This window comes from Carassius carassius, chromosome 45 (genome assembly GCF_963082965.1).
Source record: "Carassius carassius chromosome 45, fCarCar2.1, whole genome shotgun sequence".
Classification (NCBI taxonomy): Eukaryota; Metazoa; Chordata; class Actinopteri; order Cypriniformes; family Cyprinidae; genus Carassius; species Carassius carassius.
In genome coordinates this window covers 25,296,572-25,316,040 of record NC_081799.1, presented here as the reverse complement: position 1 = coordinate 25,316,040, position 19,469 = coordinate 25,296,572, and the positions used below count along the sequence as shown (strand labels likewise).

Here is a 19,469-nt window from a genome sequence, read left to right as displayed (position 1 = left end):
CCAACTTTTTTGGAATGTGTAGCTCTCATGATATCCAAAATGAGCCAATATTTGACATGACATTTCAAAATGTCTCACTTTCAACATTTGATATGTTATCTACTGTATAGTGATTAAAATATCACTATGAGAAAGTTTATGAGATTTGTAAATTATTCCATTTCTTTTTTACTCACAATTTGAACAGTGTCCCAACTTTTTTTGGAATCAGGTTTGTAATAAACAGCCTATATGCATGCTAATAGTGTTCCTGTAGCTCAAGAGGTAGAGCATTGTGTTGTCAAGGTTGGGGGTTCGATTCCCCGGGAACACATGATAGGCAAAAATTGATAGCCTGAATGCACTGTAAGTCACTTTGGATAAAGGCTTCTGCTAAATGCATACATTTTAATTTTAATTTAATTTAATAAGCAACAGGTAGTTAAGGGTAAGGAGGTTTATCAGCCTTACAGTTTTGGTTGCCTGGCCAATAAGTAATGGTGAATTGAAACCTAATGAATAATAGCGCACAGCGGGCTTGACGGGGATTGAGCCTAAAACTATCACAAATATATTGAAGGTTCTTGTGATTTGTGACACCAGTAAAAGTATGATTAGCTCCCTCCAGCCAATGCCACCACTCTTCCAGGGCCAGTTTTGGGGTTCCAGGACAGGGACATGTGCTTACCTCAGAGCAAAGAAGTTAATGGAGCTGAGAGCCAACTGAAATCCTTGTTGCAATGAAACATCGATAAAAGTTAGCAAATCCTAGGAAGCTCTGGAGCTCTTCCACCGACTGGGGACGATTCCCTTTTGTAATGGCTTTTACCTTTCCCTAGTCCATTTGAATTCCATCTTGGACGATAACATATCCAAGGAACTGCACGGTGGGGCAATGGAACTTTCACTTCTGCAGCTTCAGGAAAGAGGTAGAGTTGTTGAATGTTCCTGAAGACCTGCTTCATGTGACTGCAATGGTTGGCTAGATTCTGGGAGTAGATGAGTATGTCATTGATGTAGACAATAACAAAGTCATTAAGGAACTACCAGAACACCTCACTTATAAGCTCCTTGAAGACGGACGGGGTGTTGGAAAGGCCATATGGCATGACAAGGTATTCCTAGAGGCCAGATGGGGTAATGAAGGCCGTCTTCCACTCGTTGCCTTCCGGGTTTGAACTAGGTTGTATGCATTCTGCAGTTCCATCTTGGAAAAGATACATGCCCCACAGAGTTCCTCAAGAGCGGCAGGGACAAAGGGAAGTGGGTAAGGATGCTTTCAGGGGGAAGTTGTGGCCTAATGGTTGGAGATTTGGACACATTTTCCAGAGGTTGCAAGTTTGTGTCTTGGGCCTGCAGAAATTGTAGGTGGGGGAGTGAATGTACAGCACTCTCTCCACTCTCAGTACCATGACTGAGGTGCCCTCGAGCTAGGCACTGAACCCCCAACTGCTCCCCGGGTCCCGCAGCATAAATGGCTGCCCACTGCTCCAGGTGTGTGTTCACGGTGTGTGTGCACTTTGGATGGGTAAAATGCAGAGCACAAATTCCGAGTATGGGTCACCATACTTGGCAGTATGTCATGTCACTTTCACTTTCACAGTCTGGGAATTTAGTACCTGGTAATCAATACATGGCCTCAAGCCCCTATCCTTCTTTCCCACGAAGAAGAAGCTGGATGCAGCCGGTGATGTGGAGGGATGAATGAAACCTTTGGAAAGAGCCTCCTGAATTTATTCCTCCATAGCTTTGTGTTCCGGGATGGACAGGGGATATATTCAACCTTTGGGAGTTTATTTCCAGACAGCAGGTCGATGGTGCGGTCCCACAGCCAATGAGGTAGTATGTGAGTGGCAGTCTGCTTGCTGAAAACATCCTGGAATGGCACATAATCAGATGGGATAGTGGGTGCTTCCAATAAAACAGAACTTTCGTAGACATGTAGACATTGTAGACATTACTTGCTCCAGTGTGTTACCTCCCACGAGTCCCATCTGATTTCTGGAGATTGGAGAATGAGCCAGGGGCCAGTACACTTAAACTAAATACTAGATGATTCTTCTGCACAATCTGACTTTGATGCAGCCTGGAATTGAACTACTGGTTTCGTCCGGTCAGAGGAGAACTGGCCCCCCAACTGAGCCTGGTTTCTCCCAAGGTTTTTTTCTCCATTCTGTCACTGATGGAGTTTCGGTTCCTTGCCGCTGTCGCCTCTGGCTTGCTTAGTTGGGGGTCACTTCATCTACAGCAATATCGTTGACTTGATTGCAAATAAATGCACAGACACTATTTAACTGAACAGAGATGACATAACTGAATTCAATGATGAACTGCCAAAATGAAATCATTTTGCATTATTGACACACTGTTTTCCTAATGAATGTTGTTCAGTTGCTTTGACGCAATGTATTTTGTTTAAAGCGCTATATAAGTAAAGGTGACTTTGACTAAAGTGTACTCACCACAGGACATGTGGGTTGGACAAGGCAGGTTCCGATGTAATGGTCGGTGGTCGCGCAGTAGAGGCAGAGACCTGCCTCAAGGTCTCTGCCTCTGGAGGCAGGGAGAGAGATGGAGAGAGCCTTATGAAGATGGAGAGAGCCTTATGAAGTTCACCTGCATGGGGTATGGTACTGGGTAACTGGCTGCGGGTGCTGCAGGCTGGTGGGCGGCCTCAGGAGTGTGGCAGGCTGATAAGCATTGGGTCGAACAACATCCAGTTGACCTAAATGGAAATTCCCTATAAGCCCTTACAATCTAAATACACTTGAACTAAAACCAAGTGTTAGCCTGGTTTCTAAAGATGCAGTTGGTGTGCCCTATGCTCCATCTCAACTGAATTTTAGTCCATTACTAACCTGACACAGGAAATGTGGTAGCAAGGATAAAGCGTAATCTACCAGAGTCAGTGATTAAAGAGTAAAACAGAATAGAATCAAATGTAACAATTTATTATAATTTAGGTAAATATGAATTATGCCAATTAGAAAGCCAATTCAAAAATATCAAATCAATAAAAGACATAAAATAATCAAAGATAAATCTAAGAGTAAGATTCATATCTGGCTTTTAGGAAAATACATAGAATGAAGTGTGTGGACACACTTTATACTATGGGCTCATTCTGGCTACAGAAAGCCCCGATCCTTTTGCGGCAATCTTTTAAATACAACACCAAGATAAAACATCCCCCAAATGGAGGTCTGTACAAAAAAATTTGAATTTGCATTAAGCCAGGTCCCAGACCTGGGTGGTTTACACCTCAATGGGAACAGAAAGTAATTCACATAGAAGGCCCTGGGAAAGAGCTCTCCCATTGCAGTTAGCAAAAAATCTCTTAAAGGGGTCATATGATGCAATTTCAATTTTTCCTTTCTCTTTTTAGTTTTACAAGCTCTTGATAAAGAGTTCTCTGATGAAGAAGATCTGTAAAGTTGCAAAGTCTAAAATCCAAAGAGATATTCTTTATCAAAGTTAAGACTCTGCCACGCCCCCTAAAACGCCTCATTCAAACAAGCCCCCACATGTCTACCTCACTATATGGAAATAGTTGGATAATGCCGCCCAAATGTTCATGCAAAGAAAGAAGGCATGGTTTCAGTAACGCAGTTAGTGTTGAAGCAGCCAGGTCAGGGAGTGTGTGTATCTAGGTGAAAGCAAAAGCACTTTATTTGGCCTTCTGAAAGTAGATGCATTTAGGAATCTTTAAGATTACTTACAACAGAACAGCAATTCATCTTTTGGATGACCGTTTCAATAACCTAAGAGAGAGGTTATTTTGACTTTGCTATGACAAACTGGTGCTTCTGAATCAGCTAATGTAAGTAAGTTTTGTTATTAGTTTAAGTATTTGCTATTGAATGTTTAAATACAGTGTTGCACGTATTGTGTGTGTGTGTGTGTGTTTGTGTGTGTGTGTGTGTGAGAGAGAGAGGGTCACACAGTTGAGTCAGCTGTCTTAACCTTTCCTTGGCTTGTGTTTTGCAATCACATACATGCTTCATCACTGTCTGTCACGCGACTCTGTTCCCCTTTCAGTCTTGAACTGATGGTAAAATTAAGGACATTATTAACTGTCTTTGTATTTATTTTGAAAGATGACGCTCACGATTATGGAAAGGGGCGTTGGATTTCTGACGAGTTCTTGTAGTGTTTGATCACTCTCGATGCATTGGGTCAGCTGGACAATCAGAGCAGACTGCGCTTGTCGGAAGGAGTGACTTTGTAGAAAACTACGTGTTTGAAAGAGGCAGGCAATAGAGCACCTACAATAATGTGCAGTATTTGAAAAATAATGTGTTTTTTGAACATTAAAGCATGTCAATATATTCTGTTATACAAAATAAAGATCTTTAAACAAGGATAACGTGATCCCTTCAACTCTTAGGATCTGTATTATCTTTTAGTCTACTTTTGTAAGGTTGAGACCATTGTACCATTGCCCTGAGACAATTCAAATGATGCTAAACCTGACTGTAACTATAACTTGCATCCATGTAGAACATAATACTACTGAACATTCTAAGTGAACCAAGTAAAGGGAGGATGGGTAAGCGGAAGGAGGGGGATGAGAAAGAACTGATGCATATTTGAGAGAGGCGTTTCCTGCACCTCCACTCTGTTGGGTGTCTGTGTATGATTGTGTTGGCTGTTTCTCGAAAGATCAAAGTACCTGAGGTTCTTTGAGGTTCTTTCAATTTACAATTCCTTAAAGTATAAGAAGTGGCAAATACCACTAGTTAGTACAGATCAGCTGGTGAGGTGAGTACAAGTTTGTAAGGCATTATTTGATCAGTAAAACTCAAGTGTGATTTAAAACCATATATGATCACTGACATACAAGTGACTGCATAGTTAATGATTTAAAATAAATGTCTTAATGTTTATTTTAAAAATATTTTAAATTGTTGAATAATATTGAATAGTTGCCTTTGTCAAATTGCTTATTTTCCACACATGTAAGCAATGTTCCTTCTAATTTGTTTCTTGCCCTTTTTGAGATCAACTATTTATTAGTCTCATAATTTATAAATACAAAAAAAACCTAATATTTTTAATAAATATTTAAAACAAAATTATCGGAGAGTCTGCAAACTGCTACACCTGTAAATTTGTAAATTTTGTTGCTGTTTTGTGCCCATCATCCGCTATTTCCAGCACTTAATCAAGACAATCTTCTTTAAAACATGATGACGTTTTATTTCACATGTCATTGTGTTTACGTTGGCTTTTGTATTGAATTCGATCTCTACAGTGACTTATTTGGCACACATCTTGTCTTTCTATGAAACCTGTAAACCGCATTCACCGGTCTAACTCTATAGCAACACCAATTCTATAGTGGTTTGCAATTATTTTGCATTTACTAGAATTCAGTCAACTGGCTTTCCCAATTCGTTTTTATACCTGTCACATTATTTCTTCTTTCGTGACTGTGCAGCTCAGAGGGAACAATGTTCATAAGTCACTTTGTATAAAAGAATCTGCTAACTGAATGATTAAATGTTTGATGCTGATAATAAATTATATTTACAGGACAAGCAAAGCACTATGGACAGCAGCAACTTAAGCAAAATGAACCAGACATATACTGATATTGTTTCTGACAATGTCTACAAAGATGTTTGTAAGGATTGTTTTAATGAGCTGAAGAATTTTACGAGAGTGAGCTCTCTGGTCTTCTACTTCCTGACCTTTATCCTCGGTGTTCCTGGAAATGCATTTGTCGTGTATGTTGCTGGATTGAAGATGAAGAGGACTGTTAAAACAGTAGGGTTTCTCAATCTAGCGATTGCTGACCTCTTGTGCTGCCTTTCCACTATTTACTACATTACCAAGAGAGCTATTGGCGACTGGCCATACGGATCCATAATGTGCAAGATTTTCCCCTTCATTATGTTCATCACCATGTTTGCCAGTGTTTTCACACTGAGCTTGATTAGTCTGGATCGGTTTACTCAGGTGATCACGCCGGTTTGGGCTCAGAATCATCGCAGCTTGTTCATCGCACGACTGTCCTGTGCAACAGCTTGGATTCTGGCTTCAATTCTTAGTCTGCCTTTTATGATGTTAGCAAAGTTTCAAACAATTAAAAATGGATCATACTGCCTGTTTCATGAACTTGATGAATACCATTTAAAATTGTATGGAGGGTTTAGCATCATCAGATTTGTGTTTGGTTTTTTGGTTCCTCTCATATGCATCACAGCATGCTACGGATTCATCGCACACAAGTTAGGCAAGAGTCAATTTAACACTGGACGAGCGTTTCGTATCATGTTTGCTGTAATCGTGGCCTTTTTTCTTTGCTGGTTGTCCTATCACATAGTAGATTTGATAATAATATATGATGTGAAATCCAGTTCCCATGTGGCTGTGGCGTGGGCAGTGTATCCGTTGACCTTCTCTTTGGCGTATTTCAACAGCTGTCTGAATCCCATTCTGTATGTTTTCATGGGGCAGGATTTTAAGAGCAATGTTAAACTTTCTCTAAGACGTATTTTTGAAAGAGTTTTCTCTGAGGAGGGAGCACAAGCATCACAATCCACACAGTCACAACACACACACTCAGTGTAGTGAAAAAGATAGCAGCTCATTTATACAGAATTTTCTGATTGATTTTTTATTACTATTCTAATAATGTTCTAATTATGTATTTTCTAAATTCATCAACTCAAAGTCAGCAAGTAATCTAACTCTTATTCATTATTCCTGTGTGTTTCTCTCTCTGTATTGTTTATGTATTTAAAGTGGTTGGTAATTTGTGAACTAGTCAAAGCTTAACATCACAGTGATGGAATACTGATGCTTGATTAACTTTTTTGGTTGCTATCAGCTTATAAAAAGCTTGTAATATTTCACTAATAATGACATGTGGTTTCTATGCTGAATTCATGAAGAAAAAATAAAAATGTAATTTAATAACAAAAACAGGTTTTGTTTTACTCTGCCTTATCTCAGTGATTTAATCATTTTGGTGTTTTTCTACTTTAGTGTTATAAGTCAGGCCCGGATTGGCTAATCGGGAGCACCGGGAAAATTCCCCGTGGGCTGGTATGTTTTTTTGGCTGCGAGGGCCGTTGTTGTCATGGCACTGGGTTGAAATATATATATATATATATATAAATATATATGATATTATTATTATTATTATTATTTTACCGTAGCCCCACTCTTTTTATTTATTATTTTACCACCGTCACCGTTATATTTTTTATATTTTTCTCGCCTTGGTGCAGCCTGCAAGATAATGATGACATGATTATCTGTTGACTCCCTGGCCCCGCCCCCAACACGTCACCTTGCAAGTTGCTCAAAATAAAAATAAAAAGTGAGATAAAAATTGATAACAGAAAGCGCAAATGCGGCGCTGAAAAGTCCAGAATAAATAAGAAGAAAGCTTTGGAAACTGACGAGGACAAAAATGTTCTAAGCTGAGCACATTCTTCCTCAATAAAACTAACGGAGACGACGAGGCCGGTAAGTAAGCTAACGTTAAGGTAACGTTAGTTAGGAGCAGTTCAAGATGCTAGCGTTCATTGCAAAACAACGTTGTTTGCAAACCACCGCTCATGTATCAAACCTTTTCTTGTAGCTCTTCAGCAGCTGCCGCCTTTAGTCCAGTTGCTGCTAACAGTGAAGAGCAAGGCCCAGTAACGTTACCAAGCTCCAGTCATGAGCCCAACACACCAGAATGGGAAGGTAGGATTGTCATTCAGAAGAACTAATAGTAATGAAGAGCCCTGCTCAATGAAAAATGCCCTGAGATAATTAATGATACCTGATGATTCTGCAATATGTGAATAAAACTGAGATGATACTGTCGTTAGAAAGTGCAATACATTTTATTTTAATCTTTATTTTTTATTTTGTTTTATATATTTGTTTTTATTAGATTTTTTTCTTTATTTCAATGTTTGGATATTTATGAATACTAAATCTTAAAGAAAAGAGATTCTTACACTGTTATTTACTGTTCTAATAAATCTTCACCTTGAAGCAAAACTTAGGCTATTGTTTTTGCACTGAATTGGAAATGATGATGTTTTTAAAAATACAATGAATTACAAGGCTGTATGGAATTATATTCTGAGGTTTTAATTACATTATTTTAATATAGTCAGTTGTGAACTAAAGTGGGCCGGTCTAAGGCATGAAACTCCAGGGCTGGAAATGAGTCCCAATCCGGCCCTGCTATAAGTGCATGATGTATAAACATTGTTTTAAATATAAAATGCAAAAAATATAAATTCATCCTTGGAGGCGGAGGCATGGTTTAGCGAAGCCTGCAGCGGGAGAGAGAGTCGGGAGATGAACGGTGAGTGAGCGGGTTGAAGAGTATTTAACGCCAGGGGAAACCGGAGTAGTAGAGAGAGAAGGACTGCTAACGACCGCACGAGCCGGAAGCCGCAACCCGGAAGTGTTGTTTAGTTTTGTTGTTGCCGGTGTGAGCGACACCGTTCTGCTAAGTAATTTTGTTAATAAAAGCATCAGCAGTCAAGCCGATCCCTCATTCTCTTCCTTTCCATCCTTGAACCTTTCTACATCATCATTATTGTAATATTCATTGAAACTTCAGTTCACCTAATTTGAGTTTTTTATTTATTTAAAAATCATAAATTCAAATGCAAATAAAATTAATGTGAAAATGTCCTCTTATAACACGTTCCGTACTATAAAATGCTATAAAAATGGCCTGATTCTGGATCATTGCAGTATTAATTCTGCACGTCTTTTGTAGTATAAATAGTGAGCAGTATATTCATATTCTTTTGATGGAGCTTGATAAGGACAATATAAGTTTAAAATACTGAGAACCTACTTGTGTTTGACCCATCCATCCATCCATCTTCTTCTGCTTATCCGGGGCAGGGTCGCGGGGGCAGCAGTCTAAGCAGAGAAACCCAGACTTCCCTCTCCCTAGACACTTCTTCCAGCTCTTCTGGGGGGACACCGAGGCGTTCCCAGGCCAGCCGGGAGACATAGTCTCTCCAGCGTGTCCTAGGTCTTCCCCGGGGTCTCCTCCCAGTGGGACGCGCCCGGAACACCTTCCCGGGAAGGCGTCCAGGAGGCATCCGGAACAGATGCCCGAGCCACCTCAGCTGACCCCTCTCGATGTGGAGGAGCAGCGGCTCTACTCTGAGCTCCTCCCGGCTGACTGAGCTTCTCACCCTATCTCTAAGGGATCGCCCAGCCACCCTGCGGAGAAAGCTCATTTCGGCCGCCTGTATCCGGGATTTTGTCCTTTCGGTCATGACCCAAAGCTCATGACCATAGGTGAGAGTAGGAACGTAGATTGACCGGTAAATCGAGAGCTTCGCCTTACAGCTCAGCTCCTTCTTCACCACGACAGACCGGTACATCGACCGCATTTCTGCAGAAGCTGCACCGATCCGTCTGTCAGTCTCCCGTTCCATCCTTCCCTCACTCGTGAACAAGACCCCAAGATACTTAAACTCCTCCACTTGAGGCAGGAACTCTCCACCAACCTGAAGTGGGCAAGCCACCCTTTTCCGACTGAGGACCATGGCCTTATGTGTTTGACCCATGTGGTGCAAAGAATTTATGACATTATGTCTCATATAATGGCCAAAGAGCAAACTATTAGGCTATTCTTAAAGAGGGAGATGTCGTAAAACAGAGTTAAACAGAAAGTGAGCAACCATGACAAATTATGAATAGTGTCTTTCTTAATTGTACATACAATACAATCAATACAGTGCACTCTAAATTTCGTCAACAGATTATTTTTCAAGTAGTCTACAGCGTGACTTTCAGGTTGTTCAGCTCATCTGTCGACACATTATTACAGTTCTTTATCATTTCAACATGTTTCTTTGGAATTATTATTCATTGTGAAAAGTGCTTTAGAGATACATCTGAATTTAATATTTTTTTGTGTGTGTGTGGTTTTTATATTCATATTAATTTGATGTTTTATTTTATGCTTTTATACACTGATTGTATTATTCATGAAGGGAATTATACTTCCTGCAAGGGGATTTTTCAGCATCTAGGCAGGGCGGGACTGGGGTTTAAATTCAGCCCTGGACATATCCAGCCCACAAGTTTCCCCATAAATGTTCTGCTGGGTTATAGTGCCTTCAGTTGGAGTATATAAATGAATAAATAAAGCGGGACAAAAACAAACAATCATAGATATTACTGAAATTCAAAGCAAATGCATATTTTGTCAGATAGAAATGCACTTGACACTAAAGCAATTATTTTGAGCTAGAATACCAAAGAAATTAGGCCTACTTCTAATGAATGGAGTCATCCTTTCCTCACCCTCAAGTGATTGCAAACCTGTATGACTTCAGCCAGCATCACTACAGAACCTTTAGTTTTCTCATAAATCACACCCGAAAACTGATTTTGGACAGGCTTCTGAGACAGATTAATGGTTTAATGATCTGCAGTTAAATATAGAGAACTTCGGTGATAACTAAGTGGATATTTCATTACTGCTATATTAATTTCTCGGTAGGAATGGCATCAAAAGTGGAAAACGTTGATCAAAAACATACATTTACACACAAACTGACCGCAACTTTCAGATGCCATCTTTATTTTTGGTTTAACTGTCACAGAATGGAACGCACAGGACTGTGGGATATGACACGCGCACTTAGTCGATGATGGGCGGGAAAAGGTAGAATGAAAGGAGTGATGTACCAGAAGTAATGCGCGAATTACAACAAAGAATCACGAGTTTCACACAACTGTATGCTACAATATTAAAGGAGAAGCGATACATGATAGTAGATTACTGACTTGCAAAGCAACAAAACAAGTGGGTATACAGAGCGTATACGCAGATATTATATCCTTAGAAGTCGTAATATGCAAATGGCAAAAAATGCACAAACCCGATTCCAAAAGTTGTGAAACTGTACAAATTGTGAATAAAAACAGAATGCAATGTTGTGGAAGTTTCAAATTTCAATATTTGATTCAGAATACAGCATAGATGACATATCAAATGTTTAAACTGACAAATGAGAAAATGTATCAATTTAAGGGAAAAATAAGTTGATTTTAAATTTCATGGCATCAACACATACTATTCCTTATTTACTGTATCTCAGTTTCATTGCAGATGTTTGAGAACAAAACAAAAAAAACTATGAGTTTCATAACATCCTGACACCCCCCCCCCAAAAAAAAACTTACTTTTTGCATTTTATATTTAAAACAATGTTTATACATCATGCATTTTGCACCAAAATGACTAAATCATTGTGATAAGGCAGAGTAAAATAAATTGCAACCTTTAAATGACATTTTTCACAAGTTCACACTTACATATCGTGGCTGTCGGGTGGAAGTGATGCAATACAAAAAATGATGAGCTGATTAGGCTGTCCAATATAGGCGGAAATTACTCTAATCTGCTCGCAAACTTACCTTCGTGGCTTACGGGCTTCCTTCTGCATTGAAGCATTACATTGCCGGGGAAGTCGTGGCCTAATGGTTAGAGAGTCGGACTTGCAATCGAAAGATTGTGAGTTTGAGTCTCGGGCCGGCAGGAATTGTAGGTGGGGGGAGTGCATGTACAGTTCTCTCTCCACCTTCAATACCACTACTTAGGTGCCCTTGAGCAAGGCACCGAACCCCCAACTGATCCGTGGGTGCTGCAACATAAATGGCTGCCCACTGCTCTGTGTGTGTGTGTTCACTGCTCTGTGTGTGTGCACTTTGGATGGGTTAAATGCAGAGCACAAATTCTGAGTATGAGTCACCATACTTGGCTGAATGTCATGTCACTTTCACTTTTACAGCTATCAATTTTTTATATAACAGGCTCAAATGTAACTCAAATGTATCTAACCAAAATATTTTCACTCATTATTGTCTAAAAAACAGAGTTATACAAAGAGGCTTACTTGGCGCCAGTAGGTGTGGAACATTTTTATTAATAAGATTTTTATTAATCAAGTATAATAAATGTGAATCTAGCCATTTATATTACCAGTTATTATACCATTATAATCCTATAGTTTATGGGTAGGAAGAAAGAGGCCTACATGGCAAGGATGTACAAATCCAGATGGCAATCTCTCTAGGGAGGAATTGAAATTTAAGGATAAGGAAGACTGTAGGAAATAGGAAACACCCTCTATAAACAAGAAAACTGTATATAATGAGATGCCACCTGGCATTCACTTCTTGGCTTTGTTTCTCTCTGAAATAATGTCTATCTTCTGGAAACAAAATGCTGAGACTAAGTTTGATTCATCAGATCCACGGCAGACACCATTACACTTCATAGCCCTTTTTTCTCCCATAAATAAAAACCTTGCTACTCGGGATGTTTCACATGCACAGTTCCAAGAGAGGCATAGTCTATAAGAAGGCCTAAGAGCTGAACTGAACTGAAATAGTGAAACTGAAAAAGTCACTAAAATAATAATGAAAACAATAATTTAATGGTGGTATCAAAAACATTCAATTTAATTCAAGTATTATATTGCATAAATTTTAAAACTTCAATGCACATGTATAATAAACCTAGTAATAAGTAGATATACAAAATACATTAATAACTGATATTATAGGTTAACACTGATAAAAACATAGTTAAGGTTTTCTTTACTAAGCCCATTACTAAGTGTATTTGTGTTTGTGAGTAGGATGAACTCTTGTCTGTGTGTCTGTTAGGCTCTGTGTGTGGTGTTACATTGCCATCATATTGACTGTCTTAATACTGCATCCTATATTAAACTAGTGAAGCAAATTGTCATAAAAGCTGTGAAAGTCCTTTGGGATGACTTGCTTCAGGTCTTGGAGGTGTTTGAATTTCAGCTCTTTGATCTTCAGGTCGTATGAATAGAGTGGAGTTTCGGAGTTGGTGACTCAGATGGGGATGCCAGTCATCAGAATGTTTGATTTTGAAGTCCATCGTTCCATTGTTGTTGTACCTAATAGCACAAAATATAACACAACAACATAATCACTGTAAGATTTCATAAAATAAATATGCAACATCATAATGTCATGCCTACAGTATATTGGTAAGACATAAGATTTACATTTGGTCTCTGGAACTGCCAGTCTGCAGTTAACAAAGCAGACTTCATTTCTTCTCTTGCTACTCATTCCGGTCTCAACCTCATGGCACTGACAGAGACTTGGATCAAACCTGAAGATACTGCCACCCCTGCAGCCCTCTCCACTAATTTCACTTGTTCCCACACTCCTCGTACCACTGGGAGGGGTGGAGGGACAGGTCTCCTTATATCAAAAGAATGGAAATTTGATCTTCAGCCATCACCTACAGGTACTGGTTCATTTGAATCACATGCCATTGCTGTAACCCACCCTGTTAAAATCCACTTTGTGGTCATTTATCGTCCCCCAGGTCAATTGGGAAACTTCTTGGAGGAGTTGGATGTGCTGCTATCAAACTTTCCTGAAGATGGTACTCCTCTGGTACTGCTTGGTGACTTCAACATCCACCTAGATAAACCCCAGGCTGCTGACTTCAAAACTCTGCTCTCCTCATTTGATCTCAAGCTAGTGTCTACTACAGCGACTCACAAATCAGGCAACCAACTTGATCTCATCTACACACGCTGTTTCTCTGTGGACAATTCTTCAGTTGCTCCACTGCACACCTCAGACCACTTCCTCATTACTGCTAACCTAGCACTTACTCCTGAAGTGCCTCACACTCCAACGCAGGTCACCTTTCGACGGAACCTACGCTCACTCTCTCCATCTCGCCTATCTTCTGTGGTTTCATCCTCGCTTCCTGCACTCTCTCAGTTCTCTGCTCTGGACACGAACAGCGCTACGGACACTCTTTGCTCCACTTTACTATCTTGCTTGGACAACTTTTGCCCACTGTTGTCTAGACCAGCACGCACTGCCCCATCTGCCCCCTGGCTGTCTGAGGTTCTCCGTGAACATCGCTCTAAACTCAGGGCTGCAGAGAGGAAATGGCAGAAATCAAGAAACTCTACAGACCTCAGTGTGTATCAGTCTCTCCTCTCTTCCTTCTCTGCAAATGTCTTCACGGCTAAAACATCCTACTACCACAACAAAATTAACAGCTGTTGTGACGCTCGGACACTCTTCAAGACTTTCTCTTCTCTTCTTAATCCGCCACCACCACCTCCTCCATCGACTCTTACAGCGGACGACTTTGCAGTTTTCTTCACAAATAAGACAAGATCCATCAGCGACCAATTCTCCACACCGCAGACTGAGGACAACTTCACAATGACCGACGCACACTCTTTCTCCTCCTTCTCCCCACTCTCAGAGATGGACGTCTCCAAACTTCTCCTGTCCAATCATCCTACTACTTGTCCACTTGATCCGATCCCCACTCACCTCCTTCAAGCGATCTCTTCTTCAGTCATACCTTCGCTTACTCACATTATCAACTCCTCTCTTCACTCTGGAACATTTCCCTCAGCATTCAAGCAGGCTCGGGTAAGCCCACTGCTCAAGAAACCATCTCTAAATCCAGCGCTTCTTGAAAACTACAGACCGGTATCCCTTCTTCCATTCATTGCAAAGACACTTGAGCGAGCTGTGTTCAACCAGCTTTCTATGTTCCTTGTACAGAACAACCTCCTGGACAGCAACCAATCTGGCTTCAAAAGTGGCCACTCAACTGAGACTGCTCTGCTTTTGGTTACTGAAGCCCTGCGACTAGCAAGAGCAGCTTCAAAATCCTCAGTACTCATCTTACTGGACCTTTCTGCTGCTTTTGACACTGTTAATCACCAGATTCTCCTGTCCACCCTCAGAAAGATGGGCATCTCTGGAACAGCACTCCTGTGGGTTAAGTCTTACCTCTCTGACAGATCCTTCAGTGTGTCTTGGAGGGGTGATGTTTCAAAGTCACACCACCTTGCTACTGGGGTTCCTCAAGGCTCAGTACTTGGACCACTTCTTTTCTCAATCTACATGACATCATTAGGATCTGTCATTCAGAAGCATGGCTTTTCTTATTTTTCTTATCACTGCTACGCTGATGACACCCAACTCTACCTCTCATTCCAACCAGATGACCCGACGGTAGCTGCTCGCATTTCAGCCTGTCTGAGTGACATCTCTAGCTGGATGAATGACCATCACCTTCAGCTTAACCTTACGAAGACAGAACTCCTGGTGATTCCAGCTAACCCATTGCTTCATCACAACTTCTCTATACAGCTGGGCTCATCAACCATTACTCCTTCGAGGACAGCTAGAAACCTAAGAGTTGTGATGGATCATCAGTTAAGCTTCACAGACCACATTGTTACAACTACCCGGTCCTGCAGGTTTGCCTTATACAACATTAGGAAGATTAGACCCTTCCTGTCAGAGCAAGCAACCCAACTTCTTGTCCAAGCTCTTGTTCTCTCCAGACTGGACTATTGTAATGCTCTCCTGGCGGGCCTTCCTGCATGTACTGTCAAGCCTCTGCAATTGATCCAGAATGCAGCAGCGAGGGTTGTCTTCAATGAGCCAAAAAAAGCTCACGTTACTCCTCTCCTCATCAGGTTACACTGGCTACCAGTAGCTGCTCGCATCAAATTCAAGGTACTGATGCTAGCCTACAAGACGACCACTGGCACGGCACCAACTTACCTAAACTCATTGGTTAAATCTTATGTGCCCTCCAGAAGTTTGCGCCCTGCAAGTGATCGACGCCTTGTGGTACCATCCCAAAGAAGTTCAAAATCACTCTCACGGACCTTTTCCTGGACTGTGCCCAGCTGGTGGAATGACCTCCCAATCTCAATTCGTACAGCTGAGTCTTTACTCATTTTCAAGAAACAGCTAAAGACTCATCTTTTTCGCCTGCACTTAACCAACTAACACTAGCACTTTTCCTTTTCTTGTCTTTTTAATTAAAAAAAAAAAAAAAAAAAACCTACCTATGCGTTCTATACTAGACTAACTGAGACTTGTCATGGCACTTGTATACTGTTGTTGTTCTCTTGTTGACCTGACTGCTTCTATTGTTCTCATTTGTAAGTCGCTTTGGATAAAAGCGTCTGCTAAATGATTAAATGTAAATGTAAATGTACATTTGTAATTACCTGATGGCTCTGATATCATGGACAGTTAGTTCACCAGGCCTTACTCCAGGGCACAGAGACTTGCAGAGCCTCAGCTTGGAGAAGTCCTGAAAGAAAGTGTGGTTGATGTACTTGACTTCGTATGGATGAGGCTTCAGACGGGCCCTATTCATCAGGTTAACATACTCTGTTAGGATATAGAGTGGAGAAATACAGATAGAGGATAGAGAAATACAGATAGAGGGAGTGGAGAAATACAGATAGAGTTTTAGAGCTGGCATTGCTGTGACAGTGTGGGAATTAGGAAAGGTTCCTGTGGGAGCGAGATGCTGCTGGGACAGCAGGAGTGAGGATGTGATTTGTAACACTGTGTCTCTGAGTCTGTCCTCGAGTACACACCTAAAACGTCCAACCACGGGATTCCCGAGACGTCGCTTTCAACAACTACTGAACTTCCAGCCAATCAGCAAACCTTGGGAAACCCTCTTTTCAATGACAACAAAGGGAACCCCCTTTACACAGGCAATGCAAGTAACTTACCTCCAGACTCTGATCTAAACTGGTGTAGCTATCTAATATAATTTTAACCTCATTGAGGAACTCAATGTGAGTGTTAATTAAGTGATTGATGGTTGTTCATGTCTATGCAATTTCACGTATTGGGTGGGTTAGCTGGAACCACCAGCAGTTTTGTCTTAGTAAGACTGAGCTGAAGGTGATGGTAATTCATCCAGCTAGAGATGTCACTCAGACAGGCTGCAAGGAACCCCAGTAGCAAGTTGTTGCCACTTAGAAACGTCAACCCTCCAAGACACCCTGAAGGATCTATCTGAGAGGTAGGACTTAAACCACAGGAGTGTGGATCCAGAGATGGCCATCTTTCTGAGGGTGTACAGTAATTTTTCCTAATGAATGTTGTTCAGTTGCTTTGACGCAATGTATTTTTTTTTTTTTTTTTTTTTTTTTTTTTAAAGCGCTATATAAATAAAGGTGACAGTAGAATCTGATGATTAACGGTGTCAAAAGCAGCAGATAGATCCAGCAAGAAGAGTACTGAGGATTTTGAAGCTGCTCTTGCCAGTTGTAGGGCTTCAGTAACCGAGAGCAGGGCAGTCTCAGTTGAGTGGCCGCTTTTGAAGCCATATTGGTTGTGGTTATGTACAAGAAACAGAGAGCTGGTTGAACACAACTCGCTCATGTGTCTTTGCAATGAATGGAAGAAGGGATACCATTCTATAGTTTTCTAGAAGTGCAGGATTTAGAGATGGTTTCTTGAGTTGTGGGCTTACCTGATCCTGTTTAAATGCTGGGAGAAATTTTCCAGAGTGAAGTGAGGTGTTGATAACGTGAGTAAGTGAAGGTATGACTGAAAAAGAGAACATCTGAGAACATCGGACAGCCAGGGGGCATATGGGGTGGTGTGTGCTGGTCTAGATGACAATGGGCAAAAGTTGTCCAAGCAAGAGGTTAGAGTGGAGCAAAGAGTGTCAGTAGCACTGTTCGTGTCCAGAGCTGAAAACTGAGAGAGAGAAGAATCAGATTTCCATTCTTTTGAGATAAGGAGACCAGTACCTCCACCCCTCCCAGTCTTACGAGGGGTGTGGGAACAAGTTAACCTTTAGTCATGCCATTATTAACCTTTAGTCTTACCTTTAGTCCTATTCACTTTCCACTGGGAAGAAATTCCCAATCACCATTGAGTCAGGACACCTTTGGAACTCTCTTCAAAACCGGAAGAATGTGATCATCACTCCTTCACCACCGAACCTCCAAACCATCAAGATTTGCATCCAGACGGTCATTCCAGGCCAAGCAAATTCAAGTATCATACATTTAACTAAACGAAACAGAGGTTTATTATAAGTTATAGACTCCGTCATAAACGGCGCTGATGGTTTTACTCAGTTGGTTAACTGACTCTCTTCATTGCTTCATTCTCTAGTTTTCCTGATGTTATCCATCAAATCTCATTTTCCCTTTCACTTGTATGAGTGATTGTATGTATGTTTGTGTGTTTGTTTGTTTGACTAGTTTGCATTAGTGTTTAGTTAATAAAAATCTTGTGTACAAATTACATGATTTACTGATTCTGCCTTACCAATTAATGTCCCTTTATGATTCCGATTTTGCTACCCACTGGCCCACTAACAATCTCCATACTGATTGACTTCATCACTCTGTCTCCTCTCCACCAATAAGCTGGTGTGTGGTGGGCGTTCTGGCACACTATGGCTGCTGTTGCATCATCCAAGTGGATGCTGCACAATGGTGGTGGATGAAGAGATACCCCATGACAATGTAAAGCGCTTTGAGTGCTTACCGATAAAGTGACGAACATGGAAGATAGGAGCAGGAGAAATAACCAGAGGGGGCGGAAGGCTCCAATGGAGCAGGCTTCCTCAGAGCTTATCTGGATTCCTGCACTGAAAGGATGCGATATTGAGATTGAGTGGGTTCATCATGTCTATGACGGAAGAAAAAGTAACTCACGGCGGCCGCGTACTCTTATCTTTTGAAAGTGAAAGTGAAAGTGAAGTGACATTCAGCCAAGTATGGTGACCCATACTCAGAATTTGTGCTCTGCATTTAACCCATCCGAAGTGCACACACACAGAGCAGTGAACACACACACACACTGTGAGCACACACCCGGAGCAGTGGGCAGCCATTTATGCTGCGGCGCCCGGGGAGCAGTTGGGGGTTCGATGCCTTGCTCAAGGGCACCTAAGTCATGGTATTGAAGGTGGAAAGAGAACTTTACATGCACTCCCCCCACCCACAATTCCTGCCGGCCCGGGACTCGAACTCACAACCTTTCGATTGGGAGTCTGACTCTCTAACCATTAGGCCACGACTTCCCAGCACGACTGTGCTCAGCACGACTGTGCTGAGATGGCAAGACAGAGTGCACTGCAGGCATACCCAGTGAAATATAAATATTATGTCACACTATTGTTTTTTCCTGACTTCAGTCCAGCCACATCTGCCAGGAGAAGCAACCTCAACCCAGTTCTTAGGAGGATGACAGCACTGGGTCTGCAGCCGTTTCTCATCTATCCGGCGATAATTAAACTACGGCACAATGGTGAGCAGGTGATGTCTGACTCTTCTCAGAAAGCAGAGGATTTTATTAGCTCACTGGGGGGTGGGGTGGGGTGTTTAGAAACATTTTAATTCATAAAAATAAATCATGAGAACATGAACTAGTGAAGTGAAGTGACATTCGGCCAAGTACGGTGACCCATACTCAGAATTTGTGCTCTGCATTTAACCCATCCGAAGTGCACACACACAGAGCAGTGAACACCCGGAGCAGTGGGCAGCCATTTTTTATGCTGCGGCGCCCGGGGAGCTGTTGGGGGTTCGGTGCCTTGCTCAAGGGCACCTCAGTCGTGGTATTGAGGGTGGTGAGAGAACTGTACATGCACTCCCCCCACCCACAATTCCTGCAGGCCCGGGACTCAA

At 41.4% G+C, this 19,469-nt stretch overlaps 2 protein-coding genes across 2 annotated transcripts in view; both read left to right on the top strand.

The window, feature by feature from the left end:
- Positions 1 to 4,602: 4,602 nt before the first annotated feature.
- Positions 4,603 to 6,700, top strand: LOC132127580 (C3a anaphylatoxin chemotactic receptor-like). The gene is made up of 2 exons (XM_059539500.1): positions 4,603 to 4,740; positions 5,515 to 6,700. Exon 2 carries the CDS (start codon positions 5,530 to 5,532, stop codon positions 6,553 to 6,555), a length of 1,026 nt encoding a protein of 341 aa, XP_059395483.1. The 5' UTR covers positions 4,603 to 4,740; positions 5,515 to 5,529; the 3' UTR covers positions 6,556 to 6,700.
- The window catches only part of LOC132127037 (C3a anaphylatoxin chemotactic receptor-like), a 123,666-nt gene continuing 108,809 nt past the window's right edge, over positions 4,613 to 19,469 (top strand). The window contains exon 1 of the mRNA XM_059538648.1: positions 4,613 to 4,740. The gene's annotated coding sequence lies outside the window, so the exon portion shown is untranslated. The remainder of the gene's footprint in view (positions 4,741 to 19,469) is intronic.

What these genes read in the sequence shown, in the direction of transcription:
- LOC132127580 (XM_059539500.1), top strand. Translation starts at nt 5,530, where the DNA reads ATGGACAGCAGCAACTTAAGCAAAATGAACCAGACATATACTGATATT.